At 43.3% G+C, this 13,449-nt stretch overlaps 1 protein-coding gene across 1 annotated transcript; it reads right to left on the reverse strand.

Moving 5' to 3' along the window:
• Nucleotides 1–398: 398 nt before the first annotated feature.
• LOC111836559 (nuclear receptor ROR-beta-like) lies at nucleotides 399–11,913 on the reverse strand. The gene is made up of 10 exons (XM_072704350.1): nucleotides 11,562–11,913; nucleotides 7,325–7,410; nucleotides 6,213–6,354; nucleotides 5,364–5,798; nucleotides 4,555–4,676; nucleotides 3,892–4,024; nucleotides 3,404–3,511; nucleotides 3,168–3,278; nucleotides 2,944–3,056; nucleotides 399–2,772 (listed from the first exon to the last, which is right to left on the reverse strand). Exons 1-10 carry the CDS (start codon nucleotides 11,566–11,568, stop codon nucleotides 2,611–2,613), a joined length of 1,419 nt encoding a protein of 472 aa, XP_072560451.1. The 5' UTR covers nucleotides 11,569–11,913; the 3' UTR covers nucleotides 399–2,610.
• Nucleotides 11,914–13,449: the final 1,536 nt, after the last annotated feature.

Genomic DNA, 13,449 nt, shown 5'->3' on the forward strand with positions numbered 1-13,449 from the left:
GCAAAGCACAGCATTTTCGGCTGCAGGTGTTGGTGCCTGGGCAGTGTCAATACCCTTAAAGGGACTACTTGCATTTGGAGTTGGAGACTCACCATATATATATATAAATAATATTTATGCTACTAAAACAATAAAAGCCTTTAGTACAGCTGCGCTCTTATAAACAATGCTTTCCAAACTATATGTTCTTAGTAGATTGGGTTGACCAGCATAGATGGAATCAGCATCGTAAATATGATAAAACGTTTTTCATAAACATCTTTTAAGTTGGATTAATTTTGCTTTTGCGATTTATTCTTCCAACCACTAGAAGGCGCTATTGCAAAGTTTAATGTTGATTCTGAATATTATCCATCGTGTGATTTTGCAACCGTAATGTACTTAAACCACTCATACACTTTGTGTAAAAACTTTTATTACATTCTTAATACAACAAACTGTGTTCCAGTTATACAACAATATATCTCTGCTATTAACTTTATACTTTGTATCTTTAAATATTATATATATATATATTTCATCAACAATACAGACCTTTCTTACTCATACAAAAGTATGACCGAAGACACAAAAGACAATTATATTGTTGGAGATGGCATCTGTTTTGTTTCTGTTTTTTAAAAAAATAGAATGACAATTTTACAAGACAAAATAACCTAAACATGACAAGATAAAAAAGATACCAGAAGACAAAAATATCTCCAACTGGACACATTTCAAGAATTAAATGAATATATAACTTTTACATCCTAAATCTTTTAGTTTCATGTAACAACATCAAAATAAGACAAGGACAAAGTCTTTGACACGTTTATGATTAACATTCACAAGGACACAAGAACTATTGTACACAGTGATCAAGGTTTAAGGTCTTCTGTTCAGTGTAAAGTGTCTTGGTTAACAGAACATGATATCGGGGATGGAAAAAAAATCAGTAATCTTCCTGAGTGACTTTGTGAATTTGCACATATCCCCAGATCATCTTTTACAGGTAGGGGCACTTGAGGTAGAACTGGAAAATGAAAACAAATTTTACAGTGCCATAACACTCAAACGCCAACAACCTGTCGGTCACCATTCAATCTCTGCAACAGAAGACTGGTGAATAGGTACTGATGGGCATATGAAGCTTAGGGGTGAGCTGGTACAGCGTGGGACGGTTAGGGCTCCTGACCCTCACGAGGGGATCCACAAGCACAGGTGAACCCGATTCATTGCATGGTCCCATAATGTCTACTGAGCAGTAGTCTTATTTTATAGTTGTGGTTGCATGAACACATACTACATCACACGTGTGGAACATTCTTATTTAGTACATGCATTTGTAATTGTGTTACAAATGATTACCTAAAGGCATTAGTCAGAGGAAAAGAGAGGTAGGACTGTGGTCTTTCAGCTTTTATGTCCATTATCTGTGATATGTCTATCTCTGTGTTAATGGTCTAAACCGTGGCGGTCAGTGGTGTGTTTATATTACCATGTAGCCTTGTGCATAAAGTAAAATGCAGTATTTTATCATCCTGTATATCTGTACAGTATATCTGTACGCCACAGAAGTAAAACAACAAAAAAATGTTGGTTTATGTTCCCGTTCCAAATGACCTTTTCAACATCCTTTTGTCCATTTTCTAACTGCTTGTGCAGTACAGAGTCACAGGGGAACTTGACCCCTACCCCAGGTAATACAGGGCACAAGGCAGGGAAAACCCAGGACAGAATTCAGGACCATTACAGCAGTGCTTCCCAAGCCAGTCCTCAGGGACCTACAGACGGCCCATGTTTTTGCTCCCTCCCAGCTTCCGGAGCAAAAACATGGACTGTCTGGGGGTCCCTGAGCACCGGGTTGGGAAACATCGCATTACAGATCACATACACACTTTGAGATGCTAATTTACTAACTGCATTACTTTGGAGCACAGGAGGCAATTAGAGTACCTGCAGCAAACCCACACAGTACTGGGAGAATATACAACACACAAACAGAGTGGGGTTGGGTTCAAACCTCCAACCCTGTAGGTCAGAGGCAGCAGTGCTATCCACCAAGTTATTGTGCTACCTGTTATCTGAACAAATAATATACAAATTACAGATTACATTCTTAATTATGGAAAAAAATGAAGTGTCGCTTTCAGAAAGCACACAGTGTAGTTAGAGAATTTTTTTAAATACCTGGCTTGAAGTTGGGAATGAATTGCTCTGGAGCTCATTTAGGTGTCATTTAGGGTCTGTACCAAACACACATACGTAGCGTTCTGAAGTGTCCAATATAAGAATCATATGAGGATTTCAATCTGTGACCTTGTGTTCCATAACTGCTCATAACTGCTCATAACTGCTCCACAAGAGGCTGCACCGTGTTCCAGGACATCTGCCCCCCCCTCACTCCCCAGGGCTGGGTCACATGAATGTGGGGTACATTCCGTAAGGAGAGGGCATCTCCAGAAGACTTAGTACATATCCTTTCTTGGCCCACTGTGATTATCGCGCAGTGATTCAGCAGAGAGAACCTCTTTGTGCGCAAATAGTGTTCTGCAGGACTGTTTTCTCATGTTTCAATATATCTCAGCCAACCCCCTTGCTACCCCACCCCACCCCACCCCAGGACAAAGTTTAACTCTCAGCGAAGTCAGGGAAGGAGATGTCACTAGCGAACACCTCCCTGTAGAGGGCAGGGAAGCTGTATGTTGTCTCTGGATGGACCAGCCGGAAAAACTGCAGCTTGTCGATGTGCAGGTTGCAAATGGACTTCATTATGGGTAACTTGGACACCATCTATAATTACAATATTTTACAATTTGCATTAATGGGATGTAAACAACTTTTACATAAGATTGCCTCACTATTAAATTGTGATTCATCTCTTTCAAAGATGGCACATTTTTATAAAAAAACATTTTATATTATAATAATTAACATAATATATAAGCAGTCCAGCTGCCTAACCTTGGCCAGTTTTTCCTCAGTGGCGCCACTCTGGTGGAGAGAATATTGCAGTGCAATGTAGACCCTCTCCTGCAGCCTCTGGATTTGCAGAATGTCTGTAAGCCACGGCCGGTCTGGGGGCGGAGAAGGGGCACCATAATTACTGTTACAGGACAACACAGGATAAAACGGCAGAGAAGCTGTAAAGTGTGTCTGTGTGACTCGTCCGCATTCTCCTGACATACCTGGTGAGAGCAGGATGGCGGCCGTGAAGAGTGCCATCTCCTCGTCGGACATCTGCAGACGACACAGGCCCCTGGCCAGCTCGAACACGGCGCCAATGAGGTCGTCACAGCCTGGGGGGACAGTGAAACCCTGCACGGTCAGCAGGATGGCACCTCCCCCACATCTATCGATCCGCAAGCCTGAGCAGACGTGGACTAAAGAGGGCAGGTAGGGGACGGTCATGCGTCTGGCTCACCCAGGGCCTTGAAGAGCTGGGAGCTGGCAAACTTGCCATCAAACAGCATGGTATTGTTGATGGGGTTGTACGCTCGGCTCATGCGGAGCAGCAGCACCTCCAGGCATCCTGGGTGGGGGGTGGAGGGGAGGGGAAGAGAGAGAACAGAGAGAGTGAGTGGGACACAAGAGGACACGAGGCACTCCAAAGAGGTCAGACCCAGATGCAGGAATTAGTTTCGTTCCAAATAGAAATAATAATAATAAAAAAATTTGGAAGCATTACGAAAATAACTAAGGAAAATATCATTTTGTAACAGAGATCATTGCCAGTTTTACCATTATAGTTTTCTGCCTCTGGTTTAACCTTAATAAAAACATCCCACAAAGTACTAATTGCCTGATAGCATTAAAAGAGCCATTAGTGGCAAAGCAGCAAATGGCAAAGTTCCGTTTCGGCGGCGTCGCGGCGCTGAAGTCATACTGTGACGAACACCATCCGGCACTGACCTGCCTTCAGGAGGACGATCTGGTCGTTTTGGCAGAGGTCCATGAAGCCGGTGATGCGCTTGGCGAATTCCACCACGTACTGGATGGCGCCGGTGATGTGATGGGCACACAGCTGCCACATGGCCTCTGCGGACTGCAGGCAGACACAAGTGTCACATGCAACACCCCTGCGCAGAGCGCTCACCCAGTGATTGGCTAACGATAGAGCTGGCTCCATTTAAACCACAACATAAAGCAGAGGCACATGATCGATGCTCTGCAGTATTGACTGAAAAAGCTCAACCTCGTTGATAATTCAGGTCCAGAGAGTAAAATCCAGACCAAGATTTTGTTTCAACCAATCAGTTGAGTATAAAGAGTCACAATCACAGAGTACTCAGCTGGTCGGTTGAAACAAAATCTTGGTCTGGACTTTTACTCTCTTGACCTGAACTACCCACCTCTACACTGCACAGATCACACAGTGACATTGAAGTGTGGCCAAAGTGGCTCAAAGACAAATACAAAAAAATAATATCTTTCTCCTTTCTAGAGGAGCAGCAGAGTGCAGATTTGTGCCCTCCATGCTTTGCTGAATTTCAGCAGAACATGACTCCTTCATCAACCCAGAACTGGAGCACTGAAGCCATCCCGCCCGTGGGCCAACAATGGTGGTGCGCTGACCTTGGTCTGGAAGCTCCGTGTCTCCTCCGGGGTGTACAGGGTCCAGGCCAGACGCCTAAGCTCCTCGCTGCTATACCGGCACGTCTCCATGTGCGAACGCACAATATTCTGCGTGACGCGCTCTGTGGGGGGACAGATGGCAGCAGTTTAGTCTAAATGCTGCTAAGGATCTCACAAAGGCTGACACCAACACAAACCTCTAACTCCACGGGGGAGCGATTTTCATTCATGGCATCATATCTTTGGCTAACGTGGTAGTTCAGTGGGAGACACTGAAGCCTCAGTCTATGAAGGTTGGGCTTCAGCGCCTGCCCTCGCTCCATGTGTGGGGAGTTACCTCCTGTAGTTCAAAACATGTGGTTTGTTGTGTCTCTAGTTCAGCGTTTCCCAATCCAGTCCTTCACATGGACTGTCTGGCAAGGAGCTGGGAGGGAGTAAAAATATGGACCGGCCGTGGGTCTCTGAGGACTGGACTGGGAACCAGTGCTCTAAATTGTCTGCAGAGTGTGTGCTTTGAAATGGACTGGCATTTCATCCAAGGTGTCTCCAGCCTCATGTCCTGTATTTCGTAGGACAGCCTCCAGCTTCATCGTGACCCTTCACTAAATACGGATTATGGATGTCGAACAGCTACATGTAAATTTGTAATGCCCTTGTAATGCGTTCAGCTTAACGAAATCTTACTGGCATTAAACACACAGTAAGTCCAGACGCAGACATACGTATCAGCAAATTCACATCGAACGAGGGATACAGATGAAACAGCACATACAGTAGAGGCTTTGAGGGATGTTGCCATGGCGACGTACCAATCTCGAGCAGCGAGCATCCATCGGACAGTGGGCTGAGCAGCTCGTGTGTGAAGACGCCGGCGTCGTGCAGCAGTTGATAGCCATGCGTGACGTGGCCGCCATCCGTGCCGTCCGGCCCGCCCTGCTCCGGGGAACTCTGCGCAGACAAGCTGCCGACACCCCCCGCAGAAGCTCCCAGAAGCAGCTCGGGGCCGCAGTAGGCCCCCAGGCCATCCAGCGTCAGCGGCAGGTCGAACAGTAGCCCGTCCAGGTCACTGAGTGAGGCGCTGGAGCTGCTGCTGCTGCTGGCACGGCTGAGGCCCCTCGCCGGCTCCGCCCCTTCCTCCTCAGGGGCCACGCCCACAACCCCACCCTCCTGCGTCCGCTTGTGCCTCTGCACCTCGGCGTACAGGCTGTCCCGCTGCTTTTTGGACATGCGTCCGAACTTGACTGCTGTTAGGAGACACATGGGGAAGGCAGGTCAACAGAGATCACAGATGGGCTCGAAGACACACTCACACAGTACTGGGCAAAAGTCTTAGGCCATCAAAGACAGGAAGCCAGTCCATCACAGAGCACACACACACACACACACACACACACACAGTGGGAAATTTAGAGACACCGGTTATCTGTGTCTTTGGACAAAGGGAGAACACACAAACTCCATACACATGATAACTTCCAATAACCTCTGTTTTTACAGAGAACAAAAAACACTGAAAACAGTAAAACGCGAACACTCCCACACAGCAAAACAAACATGCAGACAAGCACCACTCGTGCCCATTATCTGACCAGAAGCCTGACACGAGATCCCAGGTCGCCGTTACATGACACATCGGCGCCCCCCTGAGGCCGTCTCACCGTCGCGGCTCATGCCCAGTGCCAGGCACTTCTGCAGGCGGCAGTGCTGGCAGCGGTTCCGACTGGCACGGTTGATAAGGCAGTTCCTCTGCCGGGAGCAGGAGTACATCGCGTTGTTCTGCTGGCTGCGCCTGAAAAAGCCCTTTTTCACGCACAGGGCCGGAGAGAACGGATGGCAGAGTTAGCACTGTTAGCATGGTTAACACTGTTAGCACGGTTAACACTGTTAGCACGGTTAGCACTGCTAGCACGGTTAGCACTGCTAGCACGGTTTACACTGTTAGCACGGTTAGCACTGCTAGCACGGTTAGCACTGCTAGCACGGTTTACACTGTTAGCACGGTTTACACTGTTAGCACGGTTAACACTCTTAGCACGGTTTGCCCTGGCGATCCCAGGGGCCAGGAACAGAACCTTCTGCTGTATGACCATGTTTTTTTGTTGCACTCATGTGGAAGGTTAGGCATCTAACCTGTTCATAATTATAGGCTGACTGACTGAAGAGCAAATGCACTAAACTCACCCAGTCAACGGGACATGATTTTGACGAAACTTTGTGAGTTTCGGAAATTTACCAAAAGTTTTTCATTGGATTAAATAAGGACTGAGTGAATGTTGGTTCTGAATACTATAACACATGATGAGGAAACCAGACTTTAGGTCATTAGGTCCCAACTGAAAGACAACAAAAATGAACTGAGTGAGTTTTGGAAATTTGTGCTTCAACTACTTATTCGTTGGTTTGCTTATAAGTTTATTCAGGTTGTCTGATGGCGGAATACAACAATAATATGGAATGGCTGTAAGTACTGATGAAGAGGTTTGAGAAACAAGGATTTACTCTTCACCTTTTCATAGCAGTTTGTTCTAGAGATGTTTCCATTCTAACATGTCCTTTTATAGTAAAAATAGGAATGCAGACAGAAGGTTGCCAGGACTGTTTCCATAACACTGACATTGAGATTGACATTGAAAAAACAAACAGATGTTCAGTGTGCACTAGATCAGGAATGTCTGCTGCATTGTTGAATTTTGCACTGAACGTTCCGGTTTTTAGATGCAATTCCTCATTAACAGTGAAGTGAGAAGAGAACAAAACAGAAGAGGCTCACCTTACACCCTTCACATGAGATGACTCCATAGTGGATTCCTGAAGACTTGTCTCCACAAATCTTACATGGGATCACCTCGATTTGAGCTAAAAACCAAGAAGAGGGAAGTGACATTTCACATTCTGCAGCATGTGAACTTGCAGAAACATCTACACTTACAAAAAAACACCATCAGCTATTTCAGGCAATTTCAAACATGGAGCAATTTAGCATAACGACATCGAGACGCAAAATAAGCCCAACTTATTCTTCTTATTCCACTCAATAGACTATCATCTACCAAGATTGCCCACAGATGAAGCTACTTCCATTCCACTACATTTGAACAGTAGGACTTCCTGAGTCAGAAACTCAGTATTTCATCGACTGGGAATCTTGGGAAGATAAACATTATGATTTAATAGCACAGATCTATCAATAACTGGTTGTCATGTGACTTTAACTACAGGCCTCATTTTCTTTTATCTCATAGAACATACGTAAAAAGGTATTTGTGAGGATTCAAGTGCATTTCCAAGAAAATACTCTGACATGCCCCAGGAAACTGCTTTTTGCAAACAAATGCAAAAAAAACATCATTATACAAATAATTTTACTGTTTAGTTCCACAGTACTCATGAATTAATTGTCATTGGTTGAATTCCCACTGGGCTGAACGATGCAATGGACTTTGTTACCTAAGGCATAAAGGATCAAGGATCAATCTAGCTAATTAGGAAATCTTGCTCAAACGACCAAAAGAACAGAGCAAATCATTCTGAAGTATCCAACATTAAGACAAAAATGCAGCTTAACCCACATTTCTTTAATGGCACTAGTTCCGCTTTCTAGATAATTAACGTTCACATAATGTCTTTCAGGGAGTATGAGCCTTCCTTTTATGAACCACATGCTAATTTGTCTGCGAAAGTAAGTCTTCATTTAATTGAGTCAATAAGACCTCAGTCTTCTATGAATGCGGCATATGCCACGTCTTCACTGTCTATAGTAACACAACAGAGAGCACATACTTGGTAAATATACTGAAAAGATGTCAGGCTCTATATTGTCAGTCTTCCAGGTGACATTTAACAGATCGCTGAGCAGTGACGTTAAGTAGGGCAGCTTGTTTAGATCACTGACGACGTGTCTCACTGCTCCAAATACATACTGGACTTGCTCACTGCAGCCATGGAAAATCACTCTAGTCATTCCGCCTGGTCATACATAGCCCCCCACCTCCCACTTCCGTTTCAGTTCACTGTTATATAACTGCTGTCAGATTGCATTCCACAAACATGCTCATTCAAAGATAGTTACCCTAGCAACGCAGCAGCTCCTCCCCATCCCCTCCTGCCACATTCTCATTGGCTGCTTTGTGAAAAAAAGACCTCAGTTCTAACACGTCCCATTGGGTGTTGCTGCAGTCACGTTACACAGACAAGCTGTCCTACTGACATACTTTCCCACTGTTAAGGCCAAAGGGGTGTGTGCAGAGGCTTTTGAACACTGGCTTTTCTGTTTTTTTTCCATCCATGGAATTAAGGTGGAATGAAATGAGATAAAGAAAAGTAATTCTGAGATAATAGTTTCCGACAGGGAATCATCACCTAAAGACTCAGGGTTCTCATAAAAGCTGTTAGCATTCGCATAGTATTGTACTAAAAAAAAAGAAATACTTTCAAATACTTTCTAAATTTATAGCAAGGAATTTTTCAAGCCATTTAAAATTTAATAAATTACCCACAAGTTATTAAAGATATATATTATATGTGTGGAATGACTTTTCAACCCCTGAGGAAATCGGCTGTTTAAAATAAGTTCTTTTAGTGAAATAAATGGCAGTACAGTGAACTGGCCAGATGCCTTTTTAAAAGAGCGTTTCTTTTGTATTTGTACATTGTGCACTTAAATGTAAAATTGTACGATTTTTTTCAGTAACAATGTGCATAATTGCACTTCAATAACTATAATGTGTGTTGAGAATGGCTAATTTCAGCTGCTCGCACTTCGTGGAAACACAGTAACCGTTGTGTCACTGAAGTGAGCAGGTGTTGGCCGTTCACTGTATCGCTAATTGGGTCAGCTAAAATGTCGAGCAGTGTGTCAGTCGGCCATTTTTCCCCCTGTCGCATTAACCCTGTGTGGCCAGTGGGCTTATCGCGGCCACACTCCAGAATTTCTCTGAGGATCTGTCCATTTAGATAACGATCTGCACATATAACGGACTTCCTGCCCCAATGTTAGCGCAGCAAAGAAGCGACTTGCTCCAGCGTCAAACACAAGCATCACTTTCCCCCTAAACCAGTTCTGACCCAGACTGAAGTCTTGAGGTCTTGTTCTGCCCCATTTACCCAACTGCAGCCCGGTCCGCAGGTTCTCTGACTGGTGAGCCGTAAAGTGTGGCAGCTAATGGCCAAAGCAGAGCCTGCTTCAGAGGGTTTAACGGCAGTGATCTGAAACACACAACTTCCACATGGAGACCTTCCACATCAACATAGCTGAACGTAGTGGAGTGTGACTGAAAATGTTTCTCCCCTCAAACTAGATCTGCCAGGAAGGATGGCAAACGGCTTTATTTCCATCTGTTTCACAATTCCAATGCCATAATCTGACCAAGTGAGCACTTCTGAAAACAGCCTAGCAGAACCCGACATGGGCACACGCACAATCCATATGGCTGACAGAAATCTGACCTCCATGTTCCTGTCTGCTATACCACAATGACCCCAACATGCTTTTCTCCCAGCATGCCCTGGCTTCTTGTGGTACAGCCCCACAGAGAAAAGGACCCGCAAAAAAGTGTTACTATACCACTCATATATTCATATCATTGCGGGGACTTTCATTTCTATGAGCATAACTATTATCTTAATTATGATAATCCTAACCCATAACCAGTCCAAACCTAAACCATAATTAACCAAAACAAAATGCAAAAGACTTACTTTTGGCTATTTTAGTTTTTTGATTGCATTCATAGATTTCTATAAAATTGAGCTATATATTGTAGGGAACCTGAAAAATGTCCCCACAAGGTAATTATTACACACACACCCACACACACACACACCAGACACACTCATCAAATAGTGTGCCTCACAGGGGGACCACTGTTAGATTGATAATAGTACGATAACTTCTCTCTGAAGAGAAATATCTACCTGGTTGAAACATTAATTAAAGCCGTAAGCGTTAACATTAGTTAAGAAAACAAAAGTCAACTCTCGTGAATCATAAATATAAAATCTGAATACTTATAAGTTGGTGTTGTCAGCTGGTATAATGTTTGAAAAGCTAGAAAATGTTTTAATAATTGTGCAAGTTAGCCCACAAGCCACTCCCACTAATTAGCTGGCCCCTCCCACTTGCATAAATGCTGCGTAATCCCCAGTGACATAACTAGGTCAATGGAACAGCCGACTCCCACTTACACGGCAGAACACGCTGGAATATTACAGCAACAAAACGCACACGGACACGCGCTTGACAATGAAAAAAACCCTTCCTTATACATGTGAAACCCTTCCTTATTGATGCGAAGCCCTTCCTTGTAGATGTGACGTACACCATCAACTGGCTATGTAGTGGAAGGAGTTTAACATGTTTTTTTTTTTTTTAATGAATTTAAGAAAATGTAATATGTAAAGTAAGATATTGTGCTTACACCTAAGTCAATAGTCATCGTCAATTTTATTTCTGTCAGAGATATTGATAATAATAGTGATCATAATGTCATAAGTTTACCCCTACACATCTCTTGCATGTTTTCTTGCAAGGACTGCAAAACAGCAAAACTACATTTCCCGTCTGTTTGCCTCTGAATAATCTTCTCATCAGCCTCTCCAATCTGTTCCACTGAATTTCGTTGCATAATACTCTAAAAACTTGCCTGTTGTGATTTTTTTTAAATGTATACGTTTCTTATTAAAATGTAGGATATTTCATCCTCATAAAACGACTGACTTTTAACTGGAATATCTACACAAATACTATAGAAAAAAAATCACTGTCTATGCAGGAAGACAGTCAGTACATTAATCCCATTAGTTAAAGTAGTCGAGAATATCGGAAATAACAGTCGCTTAAGAATACGATTAAAATATATAACTATCAGAAAACATAATCAGAAAACATCAGAGTCATAATTCCCGGGTTTGTTTAATACTTATCATATAGTCATTTTCTTGCTAAATGCATCAGGTAAAAATAAAAGTGCGGCTAAGTATTTGCTCATATAATCAAGTGACCAACTTACCTCTCATGCTGACAATTTGTCTTCAAATTACAAAACTCCAAAGTACAAATATTTCTGCCAGAACAGCCAACTATACTGTTAGCGAGCTGAACTATAACTTCTTTTGTAACGTCAATAATTTAGGTAAAAAACTAAAAGCAAAATAGACCGTGACATAATTCCTAATAATTTTGCTTAAGAACAGCACAGAGCTGAACGCATGACTGAATTAAAGGCTTTTTTCCTTGGTATCTGCAGCAGCAGCAGTGTCTTTAGTGGGGAGCCGCAGGAGCCGCCGATAGACGCTCGTCTGTTCTGTTCCTCTCATTCTCCGTCCTCCTAACTAACCCACTTTCCGAGCGCGTGCGCTCACGTGATCGCGGCCAGACGGCTCGCGCCGTCCGCGTGCTTAAGGTGGGACTCGCTGCGTGTAGAAAGGTGTCCGGCAAAGAAACGTCAGGGCTTTTTAATGCTTTCATAATGGGGTCCCGCGACACATTCAGGGGTTCCTGGTTTAAGAAATGTTGTCAACTAAACTGCTGACTGCATTTAATGTTTAATGTTATACTTTATGTTGGTTTTTAAAGGGGTATAACGTTTGTTGCATGTTCTGTTTTTAAATGTTAAGGATTTTTTTTTACGGTTTTCTTTTCCGCACTACACACATTTTTCAGTTATGCAATAAAACCGACTTGGTAGAACAATGAACAATGGTCGCTTTAATCTGGTTTTATTGCATAATTATGTCAGCCAGTTTAAAGTCATGTTCAAGATAGTTTATTTTGAAATAACAGTATGGTTTATTTCAGTTTCCCATTAGGATAGGCTATATTATTTAATTTTTGCGTATACTTATCCAGTACAAACAGGTAATGTGAGTAAACACACAATTCTTGTACAGTATTTTTCATCCAATCAGCAATCAGTAACATCAGCAATCACCCCGCATCTACTAACAAGGACTCGTAACACTTTCCCTCTCACACACACACTCACGGACCGGTGCTGTGAAAATTGTCAGGGTGTGTGTCACCGTGTGCAGGGGGGATTGGCTGCGATGGGGCTGGCCGTCGATGGCGGCCCGTGGAGATCGCTGGGTGACGCAATGCTGTAGCTGCTTCAATTATGAAACAAGGAGAGGGGAGATTACAGTAAGTAGGTTAGTGGAGCGGCAGTAGGGCACGCCACGTACTCTGCTCTCGGCGTCCCTTTATTCTGTCACCCCTCCTCCAAACACACACACACAAACACTGATATTTCTACGACTTTCCTTCCATCACAAGTAATTTGCCCGACATTCATCCCTCTAATTCCCTCCGGCCGCTGCCCCCCCTCCCCGCCTGTTTTTGTGCTCCCATTCTGTGATCCTGTGTTCGGCTCAAATTGTTTTACCACACTTTCAGTCTCAGCTCTCTGACGAATGTGTTCTTCCTCAGTAGTGGGCACATTTTTTTTTTTAAAGGAAATCAGTGTGGATGTTGTGTGGTGACACCGACCACTCTGCCAAAGTGACACTGTACCAGTGTTGATCATGGAAGTATCATGAACAGCTACAGCAAGATTAATAATCCTATAATAACTAATAGCAATTCCATAAATAACCTAATTCCAAAGCATATAGGTTAATGATTTAATACCTTGTAATTCCTATATTTATGTTCCTTATTTATCCACAGCAAACATCCCGAAATGGATATGTGACGTAATGATAAAGAGTATTTAAAAGTAGTTAAACACTGAGAAAAAGAGCGAGAGAGATGGAAGAGAGGGGGGAGGGGCTTACAACCAAATGCATGCAGATAGTAATTTTTCTCATTGTGTGGTTGAGAAAAAATGAAATATGGTGCTGAGTAGGTGTGAGGGAGACAGAAGACATCTCCTATTAAACATGCACACAATGCACACACAG

Source organism: Paramormyrops kingsleyae, chromosome 21 (assembly GCF_048594095.1).
Source record: "Paramormyrops kingsleyae isolate MSU_618 chromosome 21, PKINGS_0.4, whole genome shotgun sequence".
Lineage (NCBI taxonomy): Eukaryota > Metazoa > Chordata > Actinopteri > Osteoglossiformes > Mormyridae > Paramormyrops > Paramormyrops kingsleyae.